At 36.5% G+C, this 24,659-nt stretch overlaps 2 protein-coding genes and 1 long non-coding RNA gene across 7 annotated transcripts in view; 1 reads left to right on the top strand and 2 right to left on the bottom strand.

Moving 5' to 3' along the window:
- Window positions 1-6,365: 6,365 nt before the first annotated feature.
- LOC126690038 (uncharacterized) lies at window positions 6,366-6,893 on the bottom strand. The gene has a single exon (XM_050385180.1). It carries the CDS (start codon window positions 6,891-6,893, stop codon window positions 6,366-6,368), a length of 528 nt encoding a protein of 175 aa, XP_050241137.1.
- Window positions 6,894-13,930: 7,037 nt separating this feature from the next.
- The window catches only part of LOC126733366 (DNA topoisomerase 3-beta), a 97,940-nt gene continuing 87,211 nt past the window's right edge, over window positions 13,931-24,659 (bottom strand). For all 4 annotated transcript variants that reach the window (XM_050436631.1, XM_050436632.1, XM_050436629.1 and 1 more), the window contains 2 exons: window positions 15,547-15,726; window positions 13,931-14,816 (listed from right to left, as the gene is read on the bottom strand). In XM_050436631.1, the coding sequence (XP_050292588.1) occupies window positions 14,181-14,816; window positions 15,547-15,726 (816 nt within the window). In that variant the 3' untranslated portion in view covers window positions 13,931-14,180. The remainder of the gene's footprint in view (window positions 14,817-15,546; window positions 15,727-24,659) is intronic.
- LOC126733368 (uncharacterized) lies at window positions 17,389-23,908 on the top strand. 2 transcript variants are annotated; one of them, XR_007659678.1, is made up of 5 exons: window positions 17,389-17,579; window positions 17,752-17,905; window positions 19,554-19,626; window positions 23,171-23,359; window positions 23,470-23,908. It is a non-coding gene; the product is annotated as an uncharacterized LOC126733368 (long non-coding RNA). The 2 variants fall into 2 exon arrangements; XR_007659679.1 differs by lacking the exons at window positions 23,171-23,359; window positions 23,470-23,908 and adding an exon at window positions 21,459-21,476 and having other exon boundaries at window positions 17,397-17,579.

Genomic DNA, 24,659 nt, shown 5'->3' with positions numbered 1-24,659 from the left:
CTTTGTAGAATATAATTTTATTGTATCCTTGTTCTTATTTGTCAATGTTCTTTATTAGAAAATTTAATGATTAATAAAAATCATGTTAAACCATATTTAAGTATTTATAAAAAATAAAAAATGAAATCGACAGATTGCCTTCTTTTATAGGTCAAAGTGTACAACTCTAATAGTTAGCCAAAGCTAATTCAATTGGAAAAAAAAAATATATATATATATATATCAAATTGTTATGAAAATTTTATCTCAAATTTATATCAAAACATGCTTAATAATAAGCTAAAAAGAAGGTTGTTCTCTAAATCAAAATTAAGAGGATGAAAGCAACATATCACCATTGGAACCCATGTCATAAAACAAAATAATTTTAAAAAATTATGTCTAAGTATATTTAATAATTGATTCTCAAACCATAATTGTAGGGTCTCGATTTACAGTCTAAGCCCAATACGTATGGGATATTGGCCCAATGAGCCCAATATAATAAATTTATAGAGAGTAGATTGAAGAACTAGGTCTTAATGAATTGAACAATGGATAGTTTTGATTTGAATGACAGTCAAACACAAATAAGAGATTTTGTTCTTAATATCCTTTCAGTTCGAGAAGGTCTCTCTTGTATAAATTAATCACAAATGGATACAAAGATAATTTAGATTACTACAGTGTTTTCTCTCTATTTTTCCCGATCCCCTCTCCATGAAGAGTCTTTCACATTATATATCCTCCTTTAGACCATCTTCATTCTACACTTATTGATCATCCGAGTCCTTACTTAAGTACGTGTCCCATCAGACACCCTCTCTGGTTTTCTATGAGTTGTGGTAGCCAAGGTAGCACTGTTTAGAGGTCTTCTCCACATAAATGCGGCCAGAAAAGTAGCTGCAGTGCATTTAATGCAGTGGTGGCAGCTTTCCCTTAGATATTTTTAGGTTTCCTTCCTTTTCGTATGTTCATGAGGCATGTCCCTATCATTGGAACTTCTTAGAGGATCACTCTAATTGTCGGAATACATATCTGAGTTGCATTCATCGTATCTGAGGAGGAGTTCCTGCTCAGATCATCCTCCACTCGTCCCCTACCTATGAGACTTTAACTGGGAACTCCTAATAACTGTTTATTCCTCATCGGACCTACTAATATCCTCGGACAAAACCCAAGGCCCAATATATGATCTTGGGCTCTTATCCCTATAATAGCTCCTCAAAACTTCGGTTTTTTCCTCTCATCAGAGGAGAAAAGTGGGGTTTTGATTTTTCAAGAGTTAACACTATTTGACTCTATTGTTCGTACGTGTGGGAGTACCGTTTTATGTGCCTCATGATTATCTCTGACGTTTCGCAGCCCACAAAGCATCATTAATTGCTCCAGACGGCGTGTTGTTCCTCAGATTTAATGGCGAAGCTCAGATCCAACAGTTGAGCCTTTTCTTGGAAATTTGAGCGGGATAACTTCCACTCATTTCCATTTCCTATATAAAGCCTCGAGGGAACTTGTTTTCCTTTTACTTTACCAATCTTCAAGCTCTCTAGTGATTTCAAGCGCTCCAACTCACAGAACTCCCCAAGTTACAAAGCTTCCCAAACCTTTTCCTCAAGATTTCTTCAAAAATCTTTTAAAAGCTTCAAAAATAAAGATACTCACTCTCGTAAGTCCTTGTTTCTTTATATTCTCCTTTTTATTCTTGGCTTTCCTCCTCGCTTTCTTTCTTTATTAGAAATTTCTTCCTGCATCATTTTCGTTCATTTAAATGGGTAGATTCAAGTATTTAGTAGACTCTCCAGCTAGTATGGAGAGCTTTAGGGCTAAGTACCATATTCCTCCAGGAGTAAGCCTACAATACTATCCCCCAGACCATGTACTCACAGATAGAGAGGTGGGCGAAGTTGTCATTCCAATGATCGCCTTTATAGAGGGAGGAATGACACTTCCCATGGGTAGGATAACTAGATATTATCTTCTCAACCATAGGTTATGCCCACATCAGTGCACCGCCAATATGTTTAGAGTCTTAGGATGTGTAGACGCTCTAAACGACCAGATGAACCTCGGTCTAACATGGCATGACATCGCTCATTTGTACGAGTGCCATTCCCTTGCAGGGGGATATTACCTCAAATCTCGATCTGACGAGGTAAGATTGATATCTTGCCTCCCTAAGTCCAATAAAGGCTTAAAGGATGATTATCTGGTCGTCTCCGAGGAATGGCACGACAGTCTTCACTGCCCAGTTAGGGCAGGAACACCAGATGGGGTACCCTAAGATCAGGTCTCTCGGCCGGGACCTTAGTTTTCTAAGCTCTCCCTTTACTTATTTTTGGCAATTTGTCTTCTTGGATAGTGTTCATTATTAAATTAACCATAATTACCTTTTTGGATGTTTTTGCAGATAAAGATCACGTCTCTCCGAAGCTTAGTTTGGTCAACGTTCCCGGGCTCAACTTTTTGTTGAGGTTGGAAATATTCGTGAGCGAATATAATCAGTTGCAGGCTGCTCACCTCATCTTAGGTTACGAGCCCTTGTCGCGCATATACCAGGACACAGGCCAAGCATTAAGAGCAGGTAATCCAAGGCTCGCTCGGATAAACGTCTCCAAACCACGGTTCTTAGCGAGGCGGGATCTCCCACCTATGGTATTGCCCGTTCAACGAAACCCCCTACAGTTCACGATACCACTTCGATAGGTTCCGTTTGAAGTGGTAGCATCAGCGGAAGAGATAGCCTCCTTCTCACGTTTGTCACTTGAGGAGGAGATAGACAGATTTCACTTTGCAAAGGAAGAGAGGACCCCAAAGAAGCCCGTGAAGCTTTCGGATTCTGAGACTGAGTTCGACAAGCTTTCCATAGCTCATCAGCCAGAACAGACAGTTGCTATAGTTGATACAAGCTCTAAAGAAAGAGAGAATATGGACCAGAAGAAGAGGCCAAGCTTGGGGGTTTAATCGCCAATAGGAACAAAGGCGCAACTTAGACTAAAGTCCCCAAGGCCTAGGCTTTTGCTAATCTTCCTCTAACTCCTCTTCCTCCTCCTGCTGATCTCGGTCAACGCAGCAATCTTGATCTGAAGAAGAAGAGACCATTACATGAGTTGGAAGAAGGGGAGGTGCTCCCTCAGAGGGGCACCAAACAGCAAAAGACCAAAGACCCTAGAGATAAGAGGGCTAAATCCGTAGATAGCAGGGATGACACTAAGGTGCACCGACAGCAGTGTACATAGGCTCCCGTGCTAGAGATGGACAGAGCTCCTATCCCTTATAATTCTACCATAAAGGAATCCAGCAAAGGTCACGCTACGCATCTAGCCCAAGCTCTGGAGCAGCCTCTCCTCCTTCCTAGGGACATGGAAGCCCTCAGGTGAACGAGCCAACCTAGCTTGTTTATGTCTCTAAAAAGAGACCTTGCAATGGTAAGTATGGTTCTAGCAGTACCTTAATTCATTCCTTTTTTCTTTCACATTTTTTTTATATGTAACCCCTTTGATGCTTTTACGCAAGTCACTTAACAAGTCTACGTGGTCGAGGAATGGGTTTGAAATGCCCATAACAAATCTGAAGTTGAGTCCTACTCTCGGTGCGAGGTTAAGAAAGCGCTCGGGGCTGTGAAGGAGGAAAAAACACAATTGGCCGAGAAGCTGAAGACCTCAAAACATTAGCGTCTTAGCGCTTTGGCAGGGCTTAAAACTGCTGAGGCCCAGGCTGAGGACCAGCACAAACTTCTCTATACAACTGAGTTGAACCTGGCGACCGAGAAAGCGATGGTTCTAAGTCTGAAGGCTGAACTGCAAAAAGCTAAAGTTAAAGCCCAGGCAATCAGGGAAGTTGCTAAGGCCGCGGAAGAAGCAGCCTATGAGCAGGGGGTGCTTGAGACGGAGCAAAGGCTAGCCGAGGAGGTAGCCGAAGTGTGTAGGGATTACTGCATTGTAACTTGGATAGAGGCTCTTAATAGTGTAGGGGTCTCTGCGAACTCTGAGCTGAGGAAGGCTGAGAATGTGTACTTTCCTGAACATATAAGAGAGGTTCCAGCTGACCCCTCCTCCACCGCCTTGCCCCTACCCCCTCCTAAGCAAGTTTCCAGCATTCAAGATCTTACTCTTGACGCTGAGGCTTCTACAGGGGTAGGTAGGGGTAAGGAGGGCCTTCCTCCAACCAATGATGCTCAGTCTGAGGACACCTTCACGATCAAGGATGTAGTCTCCCAGGCTAAGGTAGCTGAGAAGCCCAAGGCTGGGGATGCTAAGTCCAAGACCACTGATACTAAGGAGGATCCTCAACCAACGAAAAAGTAGTTGTAGGACTTTCTTTTATACCTTCTTTTGTTTTCTTTTTCTGAGACTTATGTCATCGCTTGTAATACATCTTCTTTAGAATTAATGAATGAACTTTTCCTTCTATTCCCTAGGTCTTTACTTTTTGTGCTTTTCATACTTATTATTATTGCAAACAAGTTTGAACTGTTGTTGCTCCATTTCCAATGTGTTCTAATAGTAAATCATTATTGACATTTCAAGAAATCTAACTAGGTATTAGCAAGAGAGAGTTATTATCCACTTGTATTATGAACTAACCCTCATACAATGAGTGTTGAATCTGAAGGAAATAAGTAACATACCTTGTATTTCAAGTTCTGTTTAACACTTAAAAAGATACCATTGAGTATTAATTTCCCCTAAACCTGTGGTCCGAGGTGCCATGCAGGACTTAGGTTCTGTTTAATACTCGGATAAATGTCAAAAGTAATTAATTTCCCCTAGGCCTATGGTCCGAGGAGTCATGCAGGACTTAGGTTCTGTTTAATACTCGGATAGATGTCAAAGTAATTAATTTCCCCTAGGCCTGTGGTCTGAGGATCCATGCAGGACTTAGGTTTTGTATAATACTTGGATAGATGTCAAAAGTAATTAATTTCTTCTAAACCTGTGGTCTGAAGAGCCATGCAAGACTTAGATTCTGTTTAATACTTGAATAGATTGAGTAACAGTAAGCACGATGCCTTTACACAACAAAAGAACTTATTGATAAAGGAGATTTTCATTAATAATAATACCTTTTTAGGTTGTTTACATTCCAAGGGTGTGGTATTACATGCTCATCTAAGTCTTCTAGGAAATATGCCCCTATACCAGCCATAGAGGTGATGCGATATGGTCCTTCCCAATTGGGTCCTAGCTTTCCCCATGTTGAGTTTTTTGCAGTGCCCAAAACTTTCTTCAATACCAAGTCACCAGGCATTAGTGGCCTCAGCTTTACCTTGGCATCATAACCCTGCTTGAGTTTGTGTTGATAGTATGCCAATTGGACCATTGCACTTTCTCTTCTTTCTTCAATAAGATCTAAGCTCCTTTCTAGCAACTTATTGTTACTGCTTGAATTGAATGAGCTGGTCTTTAGTGTTGGAAAGCCCGTTTCTAAAGGAATAACAGTCTCGGCTCCATAAGTCATCGAAAAGGAGGTATTCCCTGTTGATCTGTGAGGCGTGGTTTGATACATCCACAGGACATGTGGCGATTCTTCCACCCATCTTCCCTTCGCATTGTCCAACCTTTTCTTGAGTCCATTCACTATGACCTTATTAACAGCCTTGGCTTGTCCATTCCCCTGGGGATAGGCCGAGGTAGAATATCTGTTCGTAATCCCCAATTCACAGCAGTATCTCCTGAAGGTCTTACTATCAAACTGAAGACTATTGTCCGAGATGAGGGAATGAGGGACCCCAAACCGGGTAACAATGTTTTTCCAAATAAACTTCTTAGCGTCCATATCTTTGATATTTGCTAAAGGTTCAGTTTCAACCCATTTAGTGAAATAATCAGTGCCGACCAACAGATACCTCTTGTTTCCTGCTACTTTGGGGAAAGGGCCAACTATATCTAAGCCTCATTGAGCAAATGGCCAGGGGTTGGACAGGGGGTTAAGAACTCCTCCCGGCTGATGTATGTTTGGTGCAAATCTCTAACATTGATCACACTTCTTCACATACTCTTGTGCTTCTTTCTGCATATTTGGCCATCAGTAGCCCTGAGTGATGGCTTTGTGAGACAAATACCTGCCTCCTGTGTGGCTTCCACAAATCCCTTCATGTAGCTTCTTAAGGAGTAGCTCTGTCGCTTCAGGGTGAATACAGAGTAGATATGGCCCATAAAAGAGCACTTGTACAATTTTTGGTCCTCGAACAGCCAGAAACAAGGCGCTTTTCTCCTTATCTTATCAGCTTTTGATTTGTCTTCCGGCAAGATGTCCTCTCTCAGATATAGTACTATAGGATCCATCTAACTGGGCCCTATTCTGATTTGGTGAACATGAACCGCTTGTCCCTTTACCACTGTGGGTTTGCACAAGTCTTCTATAAAGATAACTTGAGGTAGGCTCTACGTCGAGGAGGTTGTAAGCGTGGCCAGGGAATCGGCATGTGTATTTCCACTCCTAGGGACGTGCAATAGGGTGAAGGATTCAAATCCTGATTGCAAATGCCTAACCTGACTTAAATACCCTTGCATTCTCTCGTCTCTTGCTTCTAGTTTGCCCTTCACTTGGCCAACGACCAGCCTCAAGTCCGAGAACATCTTTACTGCCTTTCCTCCCATTCTTTGAATCATGGACATTCCCTCCAGCAAGGCTTCGTATTCAGCTTCATTATTCGTGGCCAAGAAGCACAATCTTAGTGACTTTTCAATGGTGAGCTTCTTGGGTGAGATTAGAACTAGCCCCACTCCAGAGCCACTTTGATTTGCCGCACCATCAACGTATACCTTCCAGAATAAAGGTTCTTGCAGGGAGATTGTGCCAACCGATTTTCCATCCATGTTCTGTGTCGTTGATGTTTCTTCTAATGGGGGTTCAGTGAACTCGGCCACGAGGTTTGCCAGTACCTGACCCTTGATAGAGGTACGAGACATGTATTTGATGTCAAAAGCCCCTAGAACTGCCACTTTGCAATCCTCATCGTGTAATCAGCACTTCGAAGTATGGCCCTGAGTGGAAGTTGAGTTAGGACGATGACTATATGTGCTTGGAGGTAATGGGGAAGCTTTCGTGTACCATGCACCATTGCCAGGATGGCTTTCTCCAGCAGTAGATAGTGAATCTCGGTCTCATGTACTCCATTGTCAACCCGTATCAACACCAAACTTACAGCATGAGGGGCCACCGCAATATAAGAAAACAAGACCTCATCCATCCCAGGACTGAACATGATAGGTGGCCGAGATAGGTATACTTTAAGTTGCTAAAATGTCGAAGCACACTCCTCAGTCCACTTAAATCCCTTCCATTTATTCATCAATAAGAAGAACGGTTTGCATCTATCTGCAGACCGAGAAATAAACCGGTTTAGAGCGGCAGTCATTCCAGTTAGCTTCTAAACTTCTTTGGGATTCCGAGGTGGTTGCAAATTGATTATCGCCTTAACTCGGTCGGGATTAACCTCAATTCCCCGGTAGGTCACCATATAGCCCATGAATTTTCCTGATCCCACGCCAAAAGAACACTTGGAGGTGTTAAGGTGCAGCTTGTATTTTCTCAGTATTTCAAAAATATTTCCGAGGTCTCCCACATGCTCGGACACCATCTTACTCTTTACCACCATGTCATCTATATAGACTTCGATATTCTTGCCCAACTGAGGTTCAAACATCTTAGTCATCATCCTTTGATAGGTGGATCCTGCATTTTTCAAGCCGAAGGGCATCACCTTGTAATGGTAGTTTCCAGTGGGAGTAACAAAAGCTGTCTTCTCTTGATCATCTGGAGCTAGCGGTATTTAATGGTATCCTTAAAAGGCATCTAAGAAGCTCATCCGAGAATGGCCTACGGTAGCATCTACCAACTGGTCTATCTGAGGCATAGGAAATGGATCTTTTGGGCAAGCCCTATTTAAATCCGTGAAATCCACACACATTTGCCATTTTCTGTTCTTTTTTTTTACTATCACAGTATTGGCCAGCCACTCAGGATAGAAAACTTCTTTGATAGCCCCCGCCTGCTTAAGCTTCGTCACCTCATTTTTGACAGCATCAGAATGATCTTTAGATGAACGCCGAGGAGGTTTTTTTTTTTTTTTTTTTTTTTTTTGGGTAACAAATGGATTAACATTTAAATGGTGGTAAATGAAATTTGGATCCACCCCCAAAGCTTCATAAGCACTCCATGCGAATACATCCACATTTTTTCTTAGGAATTCGATTAGTTCTTCCCTCTCTTGGGGAGGTAGCTGCGAGCCGACCTGAAAGAACTTCTCTGGATCATCGCTAACAGCAACCTTTTCTAGATCTTCGCACTTTGCTTCCTCAGTTGATCCATTGTCGGGCAATACCAAAGTTCTTGATTGCTATAAGTCCTTTCCAACAGAGGTCGAGGACTCCGCATTGGGCCTATGTAAGATGGCAGCCACCATGCACTACCTAGCCATGGACTGATTCCCTACAATCTCTTTAACCTAGCCATTGGACGGATATTTCACCTTCTGGTGCAGGGTAGAAGAAACGACTTCTAAGGCATGAAGCCAAGGTCTAGCCACAATAGCCGTATAAGGTGAATAAGCATCCACCACAATGAAGTCCACTTCCACTACATCCAAACCAGTCTATATGGGCAATCTAATCTAACCTCTTGGAGTAACTGTCTTCCCCTCGAAACTTACTAGTAGGGAATCGTACGCTGTTAGGTCCTCGGATTTCAAATTCAGCCCTTGTACAGGTGGGGGTACATTATCTCAACAGCACTTCCCTGATCAACCAACACTTTTTTCACATCATACCCCCTATCCTGAGTGTGACCACCAAGCATCGTCATGGGGTTGGATAGTTCCGATCTTATCGTCGGCCGAAAAGCCCAAAACCAGCGGGGCCTCTATTTTGACTCTTTTTGGCTCTGAATTGCTATCTTCAGTTGATAGCCGAACCACAGACATCGCTCTGAAGGGATAGGAACCGGTCCTACCGGGGGCAGCGAAGATGACATTGATTGTTCCCAAAAGAGGTCTTGAAAAAGCATCTCTCTGGGGATCCGAGCCTGTCTGCCCCGCTTGGCCACTAGAATGGTGTAGCAACTGCTTCAACTTCCCTTCTCGGACCAACTGGTCTAATTGGTCCCACAAATTCCTGCAGTCTTCTGTAGTGTGCCCCTCGTCCTGATGATATTGGCAATAAAGGCTCTGGTTGCGTCTCATGGGGTTTCCAGCCATCTTGTTTGGCCATTTGAAGAATGGCTCATTCTTAATCTTCTCTAGAACCTGATACACTGGCTCTCGGAATACTGCATTAACGGACTGGGTGTTGGTAGACCCTGATTGTCCAGCAAAATCTCTCCGAGGTCGATTGTTATTGAATCGATCCGACCTGAAATCCATTATCTCCTGAGGGATAACCTTAGCCTTTCCTTTACCCAGTTGCTGGTCTTCCTTAACCCTTTTATACTTGTCAATCCGGTTCATAAGCTGGCACAAGCTGGTGACTAGTTTTCCTGTTAGGGACTTCCTTAAACTATGCTCGATTGGGAGGCCACTCTTGAAGGTATTGATGGCGACGTCATCAAAGTTACCATCTATCTCATTGTACATCTCCTAATACATGTCCGAGTATGTTTTCAAGGTCTCCCCTTCTCGCATGGACAAAGATAATAGGGAGTCTAAGGGCCGAGGGACCCTAGTACATGTGATAAAACGGGAGCCAAATGCTCGAGTGAGCTCCTTGAAAGAATTTATAGAATCAATGCTCAGGCTGTCGAACCATCTCATCGCCACGGGTCCCAAATTGAATGGGAACACTTTGCACATCAAGGCTTCGTTCTTAGAATAGACAGCCATTCTCTAATTGAAATGGCTCACATGCTCCACTAGGTCCGTTCGCCCATTGTAGGTGGTGAATGTTGGCTGATGGAAACGCCGAGGAAGAGTTGCCATTTCAATCCTATGAGTGAAGGGCAACTTGGAAATCTGGTTCAAGGCTTTGCTCATCGCATCATTTCCCAGTCCTCTGTGAGTTGGGCTCTTGCATCTGCGTTCACTGTGGTGCTCCTCTTCATATGAGAAGGATTCACTAGGAGGAGTCCTTGCTCTACGTCGATAACTGCTATCCTTCTCATCTTCGGAATAGGAATCAAATGGGGTGGGAGTTTGTTTTCGTTGTGCATGGCGTAATTTCTTCTTTAGCTGGTCGATTTCCCTTTGCATGACTTTATTGTGTTGCTCTTGAGAGAAGTGACTACCAACTCGAGAGTGGCTTTTGCTTGTATGCGTAACGTGCACGTTGCCCTCTTGATCTCTCCTACGGTCAAGGTTGGCGAAAGGATTTTCACATTGAGATGCTATGGATTCTGCCTAGTGTGGGCCTGAATCTACCATAGTTGACTGTTATTTTCACTATCACACAAGTTCTTCCCACAAACGGCACCAATTGTAGGGTCTCGATTTACAGTCCAAACCCAATATGTATGGGATATTGGCCCAATAAGCCCAATACAATAAATTTGTAGATAGTGGATCAAAAAACTAGACTCTAATGAATTGAACAACGGATAGTTTTGATTTGAATGACAGTCAAACACAAATAAGAGATTTTGTTCTTAATATCCTTTCAGTCTGAGGAGGTCTTTCTTGTATAAATTAATCACAAATGGATACAAAGATAATTTAGATTGCTACAGTGTTTTCTCTCTATTTTTCCCGATCCCCTCTCCATGAAGAGTCTTTCACATTATATATCCTTCTTTAGACCATCTTTATCTTACACTTGTTGATCATTTGAGCCCTTACTTGAGTACTTGTCCTATCAGACACCCTCTCTGATTTTCTGTGAGTTGTGGTAACCAAGGTAGTACTGTTCAGAGGTCTTCTCCACATAAATGCGGCTAGAAAAGTAGCTGCAGTGTATTTAATGCAGTGGTAGCAGCTTTTCTTTAGATATTTTTAGGTTTCCTTTATTTTTGTATGCTCATGAGGCATGTCCTTATCATTGGAGTTTCTTGGAGGATCACTTTAATTGTCGGAATACATATCTGAGTTGCATTCATCGTATCCGAGGAGGAGTTCCTCCTCGGATCATCCTCCACTCGTCCCCTACCTCAGAATACAATAGCTATTTATTCCTCCTCGAACCTACTAATATCCTTGGACAAAACCCAAGGCCCAATATATGATCTTGGGCTCTTATCCCTACAATAATTATATAAATTGAATAAAACTTAAGCAAATTAGGTTAACCAAAAGACAAAAAATACACAAAACTTATTCAATTTAATGGAAAAATAATTAGAGTAAACAAATACATACTCGCAAGGTTGTAGGTAGAAGAAGAGAAGAATAGAGAAAAAGAACCTTATAGTAGGTATTCATTATGAATTATTTTATACACATACACACACTCTACATTGAAGAAGTTGATATGAACAAAAAGTCTAATTTAGTTGGATAAAGTTATGTTGAGTTTAACTTCTTTTTCTTTGGATAACCTCAAACTTCTAAGTTGATTATAACTTCTTCTTTTTTTCTTTTTCTTTTTTTTTTTTTTTAAAATCTATCCTATTTCCTAATTGCCATCATTCACGTTTACTTATTTCTTTTTTAGTTTGAATTAACGCATCGTTAGTGTTTGGATAAAAATAAATCTTTTTGTTTTTCTCATTACAAAGTTAAATACCCTTAATTCTCTTTACATTACCAGATGTTCGCATATCTAAAAATAAACATATTAGTATTGCATAGAAAATAAACAATCCAGAAGAATGGAAAGGCCAAGGAGTAAATACGGCACTCCAATCCAATGTATGCAATAATGCAAGCCAACCAAATTAAGCAGCACATTGCACTTAGGTTTGAACTGGAGCATTTGGACATTTGCTGTTTTTTACATGTATAAAGTTATTTCTTTTTTGTGTAATAATATAATTTAAATAAAAAATAAGGATAAGTTGAAGATTTTGGATTGTAATCAAATTGATTTTTTTTTTATCAACTTATAAATTATAATAAAAAAAGGATTAGATGAAGAATTTGGATTGTAATCAAATTAAGATTTTATCAACTTAGAAATTATAGGAGAAGAAGATAAGAACAAAAAAAAGAATTATATCTATTTTTTTTTAATCTAAAAAATTTCTACATTTTGGTAAAGTCACTTGGTGCAATCACAGTTTCTAATCTCAACTTTTATTATATAGTATAGTATAGTGTGTGTGTATATATAAATATATTATGTTCATTCGTTTACCACTGTTTTTTTCTCTTTGTTTGGTTATTTTTAAATAAAAATAAAATTCATAACTACTCCACATACTTACCCTAACCCACATTTAGATCTGACTCAATCCAAACTTTTCTAGTTCACTCCAATTGAGGAAAAACAAAAGGCAAATTTTTTTAGGGGTATTTTATCCAAATTACATTTTTGTTTGCATATGGTAATTAAATTTTATTGGTGGATTTTTTTTTTTTAAAGTACGAGGAGGCCAAAATAATACAATAATATTAGTAGAAGTAATTAAAAAAAATGCATGTCAATTAGGGAAGTAACAAAAGGTATGGGTTTATATAGAATAGAATAGAGAGAAATAAAAATAAAATACATATAGTCGATCATGATTTAATCAATTGAGAATCCATACTAAAAAAAAATATTTGTTTAAAATATGATGTGTTTCCAAATATCTGTATAGGGTTTGAATTATTATGTTTCAAAAGTGTTTATGACAAGATGCATTCACCCTATTTAGCCTTGGTGGCTAGAGATTGGATAGGTGATTTGATTTTCGCTTGCTCTCAAAAAGCGAAAACCACCATTCCCTCTCCAAGTAGAGGCTAAAATTGTTAGATTGGCTCTATCACTTGCTGCTAAGTTGGAGACTGAGAATGTTATTATTAAGCCAAATTCTAAGATCTGTCATGATGCTATTTATGAGTTGATTTTCCCCCCACCTTGGAAAATTGCTTCAATCTTAGCTAACATGCAATCTCTTCTTGTAACTTATTCTTATGTTTCTATCTCTTCGGTTCCGAGGCTAGCTAATATGGTAGCTCACTCCCTAAGTGGTCTATAGCTTGTAATTTTTATTTTATTTTATTTTATTTTTATTATGGTAGTTGCCCTCCCTGTTTTGTTTCTGTTATTAGGTAAGAAGCTAGTCTTTGTTTCTCTGTTCAATAAAGTCTTTTTTCATCAACAAAAAAAAAGTCACTATTTAATCCAAATGCATAGATTTAATCCCATTCCATACCATTCACATGTGAGAGAGAGAGAGAGAGAGAGATGTATTTTGATCAAGGAAAAAATAAACTTAATATGTGCTAAGGTTGGAATTCCAAACAATGAGGGTGCAACACCTAATCAAGCAAATCTTTAATATATATATATACAGCTGAGTTGATTTCAACGAATCAGGATCATTGGACCCGCTACTCAACCCAAACCCATAATTCTTAAGGCCCAAAAACCCGTTACTTGATCACCTTGACATTGGGTCAGCCGGGGTGGTTTCAATTTTTCAGGCCCTATGGACAGCCCTAATCACTATAATCATAAAAATAATTTTCACAAAACAAGAAAAGTATATATATTTTTTGCAATGGAAAGTCAAAAGAGACTTCGAACGGTGACACCACCCAACCAAAAAAACAAAAACAAACAAACAAACAGAGGCGTCAAAATCACGAAGGAAAAATAGAGAAAATAAAATAATGACTTCATACATTCCAGCAGATGCATCATGCATGTATGACAAAATTTAATGGTTTTCATTCTCATGTGTTCTAAAAAACTCTTCCCCCTCCCCCACTACCTCTACCTATAAAATTAAAAATTAAAAAATAAATAAGTAATAAATAAAGGACAATTAAAAATAAACTCACATAAATTACGACATGTTTGTCTAGGTACAGAAAAATTTCACAACTTGTGCTTTTCCTTTTTAACTTCTTGTTCCCCCCCCCCCCCCCCCCCCACCCTTCTTCCTTTTTTTTTTACATAAGAATTACAAATAGATAGAAGAACTCAATCCCCTCAAGAGTCAAGACCAAATCTCAACCTGATGAGAGCCACTCCACATAACAAGACATAATCCCTTGTCATGGACGACGACACTCTCTACATAACCCAAATGTCAACTTTGCTTCGAAAAGGGAAAACAACAAACAGTTTCTAAGTTGAACAGCGCTGGCAGTTTCAGATGTCAAAAGTATGTATATCATGTGTAGTTCAGAAATCTCGGAAACTCATTTTGGGGTCCACCCTTTTCCCGCTGCTCCGTCCTCGCCCTCTTCCAGCTCCTCTCCCCCTTCCTCTCGAACCCATGCGCTTGTAAAATGATTTGCCATGCTTCATCTCAACAAGTGAATGAAGCAACTCATCGCAAAGAATGCAACCAACATATATGGTAGCTCCATCCTCCAAAGGTGTTGTCTTCTTGTTGAAGTCAACTTCTATGATTTTAGAGTCACAATCAGGACATCGCTCCTGAGTAGTGGAAATCTTGTGAGCACCTTGAGGGAGGAAGACAAGGCAATTGCACATATTGCAATTAAGTCTCCACTTCGGAGCACTTACAGGGTCTAGAACAAGTGTCCCACTACATTCTGGACAAGCACATACTCCTTGGGCAATCAGTGAATGTCGGCATGTGGGGTGTGGGCAGAGGAAGCAGGGCATTCCAGCTCCCTTCCCCAATTTGCCAGAATTACCGGTTTTGACAGCACCAAAGAGTGTGTCCACACCTTCAAATGGAGGGCTATTGTAGCAGTATGGGCAGAGTGGGAATGACTTGCCTTCTGGGCCAGGCATGGAAACGATCAGAAGCTCAAAGTTGTCTAAAGGGCAAGAAAGTTCCTTGTATAACTGCAGATAAATAATTTTTTTTTTGGTTATATATCAAATAAGAAGATATTCAGTGATGGGTGTTGGACATAAGATGCTAATAAATTCATGTTGGACAAAAAGTAATAACAGTTCTATTTTGAGTGGAGAAATACAACACCAATTTACTTTTGGCTAAAGAAAGAAACAAAGTTAATTAGATTGAAATCAAGGCTGATAATGTTAAATTACACCACTAACTCTCAGAACTAAAAGTAAAAGATGAATTAGGATCCTCTCCTTCTGTTTGAAATGGAGAGGGTCCATTTCTTCATGAAAATTTATTTTTTTATTAATCTAAAACTGTACATAGTGGCACAGAAATGGCCAAAATGAAAATATAAAAACTTGAGGACCAAATTAAAAACATGACTAAAATATAGGGACCAAAAAGGTATTTTTGCCTCAGCTCAGTTTCCAATGAACCGGTGAATAGGACCCAACCTTGTTTATTGATATATATGAAGAGAGAGAGAGAGAGAGAGAGAGAGAGGAACAAAAATTTAAGTAGAGTACAAAGGCAATATAGAAATTGTATATAAGGTAAACCATTATTGTTCAGAAACCAATGCCAACCTTATGTTCTATATGAAGACCTGAGAATATAGTAAAATATATCCACCAATTATACTAAAAAAGGGGGAATAGATTTTGAAGGTAATGAAGGGTACACGTTAAAGAATGAAAATTAATTATAAATAAATAAAATTACCTTGATGGTACCATTTTGAGGAAGATAATAAACCTCCTCACATGTACCACAGAACAGACGTGATGGTTGCATAGAGATGTATTTCATGTACCGCAGGCATTTACCGCACTTACTAAGAGCACGTCCTGAGTCAGCAAGTGGAGAAAACTGTGCTTCAAACAATGCATCCATATTTTCAATCTGGAAAGGGTCAAAAGGAGGGAGAAAAGTTGAATGATGAGCTAAGAACGAATGTAGCTATAGATTCAAGAGGGTTGTAACTGCACACCAGATCAATGAGAAAAATATCTAAAATAAAACATTGAGTCAAATGCACTCTTAGATCAGGAAAAAAAATGCCATGCATCATCCACATCAATGCTTCTAGTGATTATCTTCTATAATTTCCCCTAACCCAAAATACTTCTGCACATAGTGAGAATAAGACTGAGCATCAATGTGCTGAAAAGAGAGAGAGAGAGAATGCAATTATTCAAGTGGGAGAGGGATAGGAGGGGCTCAATGTGCTAAGGCTTAAGAGGGATGATGAGGAGTTCCCTCATTTATAATACGGAGGGGGAAGACAATACAAGAGTCTTAATATTTTAAAAAAGAATTAAGGAAATAGCATAGGCATAGTTTGTGTACGTACCCATTGGCCATTGTACTATATGCTTGTGTATCAAGTTATGGATGAAAGCCTCAACCACTGGAAAAATTGTGTGTGTGTATGAAAAACTATGACATCAACACGTGCATTACAAGCCTCCTATAAACACATCTAAAACTTTCCATCATGGCAATAGGCTAGCTTACAAAGAATAAATTAAATGTACAGTTACTTGTGCTGAGTCACTTGGTGTCCATTTGGGAACAACTTATCTAACTTTTTGCTAAAAGTGTACTAAAGTATATTTGTACCTTGGAAAAAGTGGGAAAAAGTGAGGTTTTAAAAAGCTGGACTTAAAAGTTAAAAGCTATAAGAGAATGCTAAAAGCTGATGCCAAACACACTTGATCCGGCATTCTAACTACTTTGTGTCACCAACAGCTGAGGTTTTGAATTGATGTTTATGTTTCCTTATTACCATGAGATACACAGTTCTCTTTTAAATATTTGAGGACCTATACATTAGTGATCCATATTTTGGTCCTGTTTGAAACTGTTGTATGCAGTTTGGTGCCCATCCCACCACCTCCTACATTATAAAGTATGCATTCTTATTCAAGGGAACTCAACTTCGTATTCCTTAGGGATTCTTCCATGGGAGTCTCGTCAATGAGTTGAATACTAGTGATCTAAGCACTTGACTTCCTAAGCAACATCTGGCATTGGGCAACTAGAAAAATCACCTTAAAAGTATTAGAACATTTTACATAGAACTAGTTTTAAAATTATCCTATATAGATAAGTTATCACCAAATTGATAAAACAATCAAAGAATATGGAAAAGAGACTAAAGAAGAAATTTCAACTAAAGCCTCAAATTGTAAAAAAAAAAAAAAAAAAAATTGGATAGGTTACAAAAAATCTATATATATATAATTGCAGAAGCTGAGAGAAAATGAGTTCCTAGAATTAAGGAGGTAATGACAAATAGAAAAAGTCCCTACTTAAAATTCAGACATGTGTAACTTTAAAAAGCGATACATTATATTGTTTCAAAATATTAACACCGTTTGACTGTACTTTTTTATATTAAAAAAAAAAAAAACCTGTTAAAAGAAAAAAAAAAAACGCAGAAATTTTAAAATATCTGCCTATCTCTTCAGACTACTTAACATTTTCTCTTTCTTTAAAATAAAATAAAATAAAATAAAAAAACCCTGCCAATATTGCGATACAGAGAAAGAGAAAGGGAAAAAGGGGAAAAACCTACTCTTTGCACATCAGTCTTCTTAACTTTTTTTTCTCTCTAAAAAAAACCCTAGCCATACTACGATAGAGGCGATCTTTTCACATCAAACTCCGCTACGAGAAAAGAAAAAAGAAGAAAGACTTGCGCCACAGTGGAGATTCGATTGATCATCGCTATCCCCTTTTGAGTTTTCCAGGTACGTTCTTCTCTCTCTCCCTCTCCCTCTCCTTCTCTCTATGATTTTTTGTTGTTTTGATTCGGTTTTGAAACTTCTCTGTGATTTTGGAATAAGTTTCTCCTGTTTCCGTCAATTTACGGAATATTGTTGATCTGTTTAGCGATTAAAACCCTATCGATCTTCTCTTCAGACTCTGCGAACCAGTGGATATTCGTACGGCCGGCCACTGCCATACCCTGCCGGACTTAGAGCATCACAATCGGCATCCGTCAAAGCTAAATACGATCAAACGCCTCATAGGTTTTGAGATACGGAGTTAGAGATTGGCGATATTCTGACGAAAGGTACGCATCATTTCTGTTTGTTCATTCTACCTTTTTTGAGTGCTTTGTTGTGAAAATTGGACGAAATATATGCATTAATTCTCTGTGTTCATTTTTCCCCTTTTGGTGCTTTGTTGTGAAGTTTGGTTGTTCAAATTTCTGCAGGAATTTTCCTGCATAATTTCGTTTAAGAACTATTGTTCGATAAATCTGTGTGCTGTGATTGATGTATGTGATATATTAATTTAAGTTTCAGATACTGTGGCTTGCCATATATATAATTTTATATGGGTACAAACTTAATTTGTAAAACCTAAGGTGTTTGGGTTATGATTGATTTTGTTTTGTGGATTTGGTGTGAGATTCAATTCTGATGTATATTTGTGTTGTTGGTTAGATTGGATTGTAAGACTTTGAAATCTGAAAGTGTAATGTATTTTTGTTGTTGTAACTTTATGGTTGCTGGTAGGTGAATTTTCATTTATAAAACAATGAATGTAATTACTATTAAATTGACAGAAATTGTTTGTAATTCATTTAGTAGATCATGTTTGGTTGGAGCACACCTCTTTTTCTTTGAGTTTCATAGTGTAGAATACTTACAAAGATTGTATGTGCAGCAGCCAATGTGGCATGACCACAAAACTGAAGCTGCAAAGGGGTATCAAACATTTGATTGAAATTAAAATTGTTTGTTCAATGTTGTTCAAGATTATATTTCCTAAGTACTGAATCTGTTTTCACCAAAATGTATAAATATTGTCTAAATTTGTTGGATTCTTTTTCATATGCAAAGTTTATGGTTCTTTGTTTTGATGTATTAATGTTTTTGCTTCCTAATTGTTTAATTGCACATTTGTTAGTAGAATAGTGACTATATTTATCTGTAAGCTCATGGAATTAATTTAAAGCAGTAAATACATACTAAAATTTAGAAGTTGGCAATTACAATTTACCTTAGGCTACTAGCTGTTTCTGTTATTTTGAATGGGTGTAAATATATACTAAGTTTACTTATTCATAAAACTCACTGGTCATATGACATTGAACTATTATGTTTTATTTACAAAATATAATGTAAATTTTGGTTTAAGTTTTACTGTTTGATGTGCTTTAAATATTTATTTATATATATCCTTGGCTAATGGAAGCCAAATTCTTTACCATCATCATATTGGAAATAGGTAATAGCTTATTAAAAAGTAAAACAATCTTCCAAATTTTTTGCAACTCAAACCATATTACAATGTTTGCATCCGCTTCTTTTATAGTCTCTCTTCATCTTCCTTTGCAATTAATTTTGGCTTATTTGTTTTTGTGAAATTTTACTATTCAGTGTAGCTCAATGATTACATTATGTTGGTTTTGAAGGATTTGAATTTCTATTTGTGATGATTATGTAATCATTAATTTCAGTTCTTATTTCACATCTTCATCGTTTTTTATGGTTATTTGTTTGGTGTGTGTCTATCTTTCATCTTTCTCTTCTGTCAGTTTAAAAAACCTTCTTACCCTTTCATTTTTTGTTGAAATTCAGATTCTCTGAGTTTTTCCTGTCAAGTACTAATAATTCATAAATATGCCAAATTTTCGAGGGCTTCATTTACATTGTTGCTTCTCAGTAATTTTGTATTTTCAATGACTTTTTTTCCCTCACGTGCTAATGTAGATCTATCATCTCTGCTCTGGCTTATAAGACAGTTGGTATCTATTCAAGAAGAGCTACTTGATTAAATATAAAGGTCAGGCTAGCCTAATTTTCCTTTGTTGCTTTTTTTTAATTTGTATCTCTTTATCATTCGTTAATGTTTGATTAAAAAAAACTTTAAACAAAAACAGTTTAAAAAAAGATGGGATTAGTATTTTTCTTTGAATTCTTTGGTCTCAAAATATCATCATTACTTCTTTTTTTTTTTTAATAGCACTGGGAGTATCGCCCTATTGAAAATAGATGTGTTTAGGAAAGGCCTAGGAGAAAATAGAACTATGACAAATTTAGAAAATACAGCTACTGATTGGATAATCAAGTTTCAAGGAAGAATAATATCATCAAAAAAATTTAGTGTAAAGTGTGTGCTCAATACTTGATATATTCTTTTTGTTAACATTTAAAGTTATGTTTGGGTGTGCTTTTGTTTTAAATGCTTAGCAGAGATTGATGGCGTAGATGGCAATGGCAAGGGCAACATTAGATTTTTTTTTGAATCGTTTTAACCTTTATTCAGTTTTAAAATCAATTTGACTTCTAAAGTAAATTTGTAAAGTCAATTCAACATTAGATATTTGGCTTTTAGTTTGTCTATTATTGGTTTCTAAAGTCAATTTGTATTTTAAGAGTGTGATATGCTCCCAAGAATTTGTGAGTTTGTGAATTTGACTATTATTGGTTGAATGGTGGGTTACTTTGCAAAGCCAGCCATTTTAAAGTGAACAATTTGCAATCTTAATGGCTATTCTGGCATTTTGCAGAACAGGGGGTGTAGAAATAGGTATGTAACATTTAGTTTCCTTTATCTAATTCTTTATTGTTAGCTCACCAAAAACGTAAATATACTTTCAAACCATTAATATTGAAACATCTCATGCTTTTATTTGGTTGCTTTGTTGAGAAACTCTAATAGACAGAACAGTCATAATTGATTTTCTTATTCCCTAAAGAAATATCTTCTAAGAGTGGGCCACAACTTTACTTGCAATGTTCAGGCTGATTAGTGTTTTAGTGTCTTAGCTATGTCCAAGTCGATTGGGATGGCTCTATTAGAATCATACACTACCATAAGTGGTTTACCATAGATTTGAGAGGCAGATGAACTCTCTGCAATGAGCTATATGAAAACTTTGACATCAAGCCTCCTAAGGTGTTTCTTTCCCTCCTTTTATCTCTAATTTACAATATGAAGGCATTTTCATATAAATTTATGTCCCGGCCTTCATCATTTAGTACATATTCAAACTCCTCTGAGTAAATATTTAACGTTGAATTGATTATAATTAGTTTCTTTTTTTTATATAAATTTTGTAGATTTATTTTTAGTTTCAACTAAATTAATGACTTTTCTATGCAGATTTGCAATCTTCCTATCTCCTCTCACATTGTTTTGCCAATAGCAATCCACTATTTGTTTTTTTCCTCTCTTTGATTTTATTTATTTTTATTTCTTTCAGTAAATTTGTAATTATTTTTGGCTAATCCGAAGTTTGTTTGGCTATGCATTTGATCTGAGCTTGCTATGGTTTCTCATGTGATTAAATTTCAATCAAATGAGAAACCAGTTGATCTGGCATGTTCTTTTAAAAATTATACTCTGTTATCATAGTTTACTTATTATTTAAAAAAAAAAAAAAGCTTTATAGTTAGATGATGTTGTTAATTGCTTTGAAGAATGGCCTATTGGAGAATAGAAGTACATACGTGATGTGATTTGAACAGAGTAATGTTTAAAATTTTTAGGGGATATTGGATACTATATGCTTAAATATACTAAATTATTTAGGTTTTAATGTATGTAGTAGAAGTATGAGAACTAAGTTTATGTTGGTTGTTAGAGCCATTTCTTGGGTTCTTCTTTTACAGATTTACGCATTTCTCTACCAGATACGATGGTTTGGTATTTTGCAAGAAGAGATACCGAATCATATTGAAGGGTTTAGATTGGCCTGACTTTCCTTTTGTCTCTCTCTTTTTTTTGGGTTACGTTTTTTTCATTTGATGTCATTGGGTTTGAATTAGTTTTTTCCTTGCACAATATAGTCATAATTGTTCTTGAAGTATTTGGTTTCAATTAAATTTTTTTTCTTCAGTAAATTGACCTGTAAAAGTATTGTTTGTCTTATTTTTCTTAAAGTTTGGAACTTCACTTTTTAATTCCTTTGTACCTTTTCTTTTGTCTTGGTATTTTAAAAGTTTATATGTTTTCATTATAGATAAAAGTCTATGTTACAAAAAAACTATAACGAAAGCAGTTGATGAAGAAGAAATTAGTAAGCATGTATTTATATATTTTTTTTGTGTCTTAGTAAATGGGTAACATTTGTTCAACGGGATTTGGATCTAAATTTAACTTGGTAGCTGTTCCTAATTGATAAACTCTCTTTTGAGTCCAGATTGTTTGATTAAAATTCCTGAAGGACCAAAATAATTTTTTGTTACTTGCCAAAACTTGCAAATCATCCAATCCTATTTCTTAAGATATGTGGATCAGTTTTTGGGTATTTTACTATTCAGTGCAGCTCAATGATTACATTATGTTGGTTTTGAAGGATTTGAATTTCTATTTGTGATGATTATGTAATCATTAATTTCAGTTCTTATTTCACATCCTCAACGTTATTTTTTGTTATTTGAAATTGAATTAAAATCCGGACATCTATTCTCTTTCATTCAATGTTTTGGCCTCAAGTTATAATCTTTAATTATTTACACATAATATTTAACAATGCTTTTACTTGGTTCTTATTTAGAATAGCATTTTGTTATTTCTTATTGGCTTTTCTTTTATATATGGTTGTTAGAGCCATTTCTTGGGTTCTTCGTTTATCTCACTTTTCTTTTCTGATTGTCTTTACATTTAGTAAGATGGATGGTTTAAGAACAGAATGTTGAAGGAGTAAAATTATTTTGTAATTTTTAGTAAGTAAAATTTTTTATATTTAATGTTAATTACTGAGTTTTTAATGTAAAATCTATTGTTATTTCCTTATTGATATATGTCTTTAACTTACTAGAATGCTCATAAGTCTTTGTTTCTTTTAATTTTTGTACTGCTCAGACTATTACACTCAGTTTATTGGGAGGCTTTTTAAAATTTTGTTGTTAGCTTTATTTATTTTGTTTACCTATTTATTATTTATTATGTTGCATGTTTTATATGCAAGACGAAAGTGAAACAAGTCAAAGGAGTTCTATGGTGTGAACGTTGTAAAAATGAGCCAAAATTTGCAGTCCCAAGGTAATTAAATTTTTTTTTTTGATTTGTAAATTCTAAAACACACACAAATTATATATAACATTCTAATAACAACTTTGTATCTAAAACAGCTATAGAATACAAGTCCAAGTACAAGATGAAACCGGATCAACCACATTCATATTGTTTGACAAAGGAGCTGAGAAAATTATTTCTAAAACTGCAAAAGAACTTGCAGAGATACATGAAGAGGTAATTTCATATAAAAATGTCAGTCCTATATATTTATTTTCTGAAAACTGAAGTTTTAATACTTTCTTACCAATGTTGCATGTATATTTATATATATTGCTAATAGAATGATACTTTGTTTATACAGATGTTGAAATTAGATGAGAATACTTTACCAAAAGAGATTCAAAAAATAATTGGCAATGAATATTTGTTCCAACTGCATCTTGATGAATATAATTTGAAGTATGGAAAAGAAAATTTCACGGTCTCAAAAATTTTGGAGATGGAAGTTTTACATAAGCAAAAAGACTCAAGTAAAGTTGAAGAACATCAGGTGATTGAAACATATTTACTTCAACTTGCTTACTATATGATTCAAAGATTAGTCTACACATAATCTACTTTACATATCTAACTGATACATAACAATGCAAATTATTGCAGGAAACAATGGAGGAAATTGTAAGAAAATCAAGGAAGGACAAGTACACAGCCAATCAAAAAATAGAAATAGGAGAAACATCTGTTCAAAGACCTGAAAGAATGTCGCTTGAAGCGTCAAAAAACTACTAAGCAAATTGCTACAAAGAAGAAAAAAAACTGAACTCTATTGTATATACTACCTTACTCTAGGAATCTTTACGTATTTCATAGTATTGTTAATTTTAATTTTTTTGCCTTTAGAAGAATAAACTGAATGTACTGACTAAAACTGACAAATTAGAACAACGTTACTATAAAATGTAATTATATTTCACAATTTGGTATGTTAGACACTGTGATGGCCCAAAATGGTTGATTTCAAAGTGTATAAGCTGAATGAAGAATGTAGACAACAGGATTTGCTTTATTAAAATAAATAGATTTTCCCCTATTGTTCTGTTATTGTAAAGTAAAAAGTTATGTGTGTCAATATAGTGTATGTAATTGTACTATGGCTGTTTGATTTCCCTTATAATGTCAATTGTGCTATTTTTCCTTCTCAATTGCTTAATAAAACACTATGGAGTTTTACCTACGAAATATAAAAAATTAAATAATTTCTCTTTCCAGTTCTTTTCCTCTCTTCTTTCTTATTTTAAAAGAAATATAAAAATATCTAATTCTTACAACTTTATTACTTCTAATGAAACCATTTTTATAGTTATACACAGTAGAGTTGTAATGACTAAGAGTCTTAACAATGTATAATATATATGTAAAGCAATTACCTGTATTTTCTTCTACTTATGAGATTTTAAATGATCCCGCGCATCGCGCGGGTTAAACACTAGTTTTATTAAAAAAGAAGCCAACCCAAGTACATTGGGGCAAAAATCAAGAACCAAAATTACAATGATCAAGTAAAACAGGAATGGAAAAACAAGTAAAATGCGACAGAGCCACACTACAAACAAGGAGAGTATGGCAAAAGAAAGACTTAATCTCTAGCAGGGACCGTTCACATCCCTTAAACATCTAGCATTCCTCTCACTCCAAATACACCACATCAAACAATGAGGCATGAGTCTCCAAAAGCCTATATTGCGATGATTCCCAAACTTACCTTGTCAAGACTTAAACAACTCAATTACCTTATGTGGCATAACCCAGTGAATTCCAAACAAACAAAACACCAAAGACCATAACTCAAA

This window comes from Quercus robur, chromosome 6 (assembly GCF_932294415.1).
Source record: "Quercus robur chromosome 6, dhQueRobu3.1, whole genome shotgun sequence".
Taxonomy (NCBI): domain Eukaryota; kingdom Viridiplantae; phylum Streptophyta; class Magnoliopsida; order Fagales; family Fagaceae; genus Quercus; species Quercus robur.
Note: the sequence above shows the minus strand (reverse complement) of the source record. Positions and strands in the feature narration are given on the sequence as shown.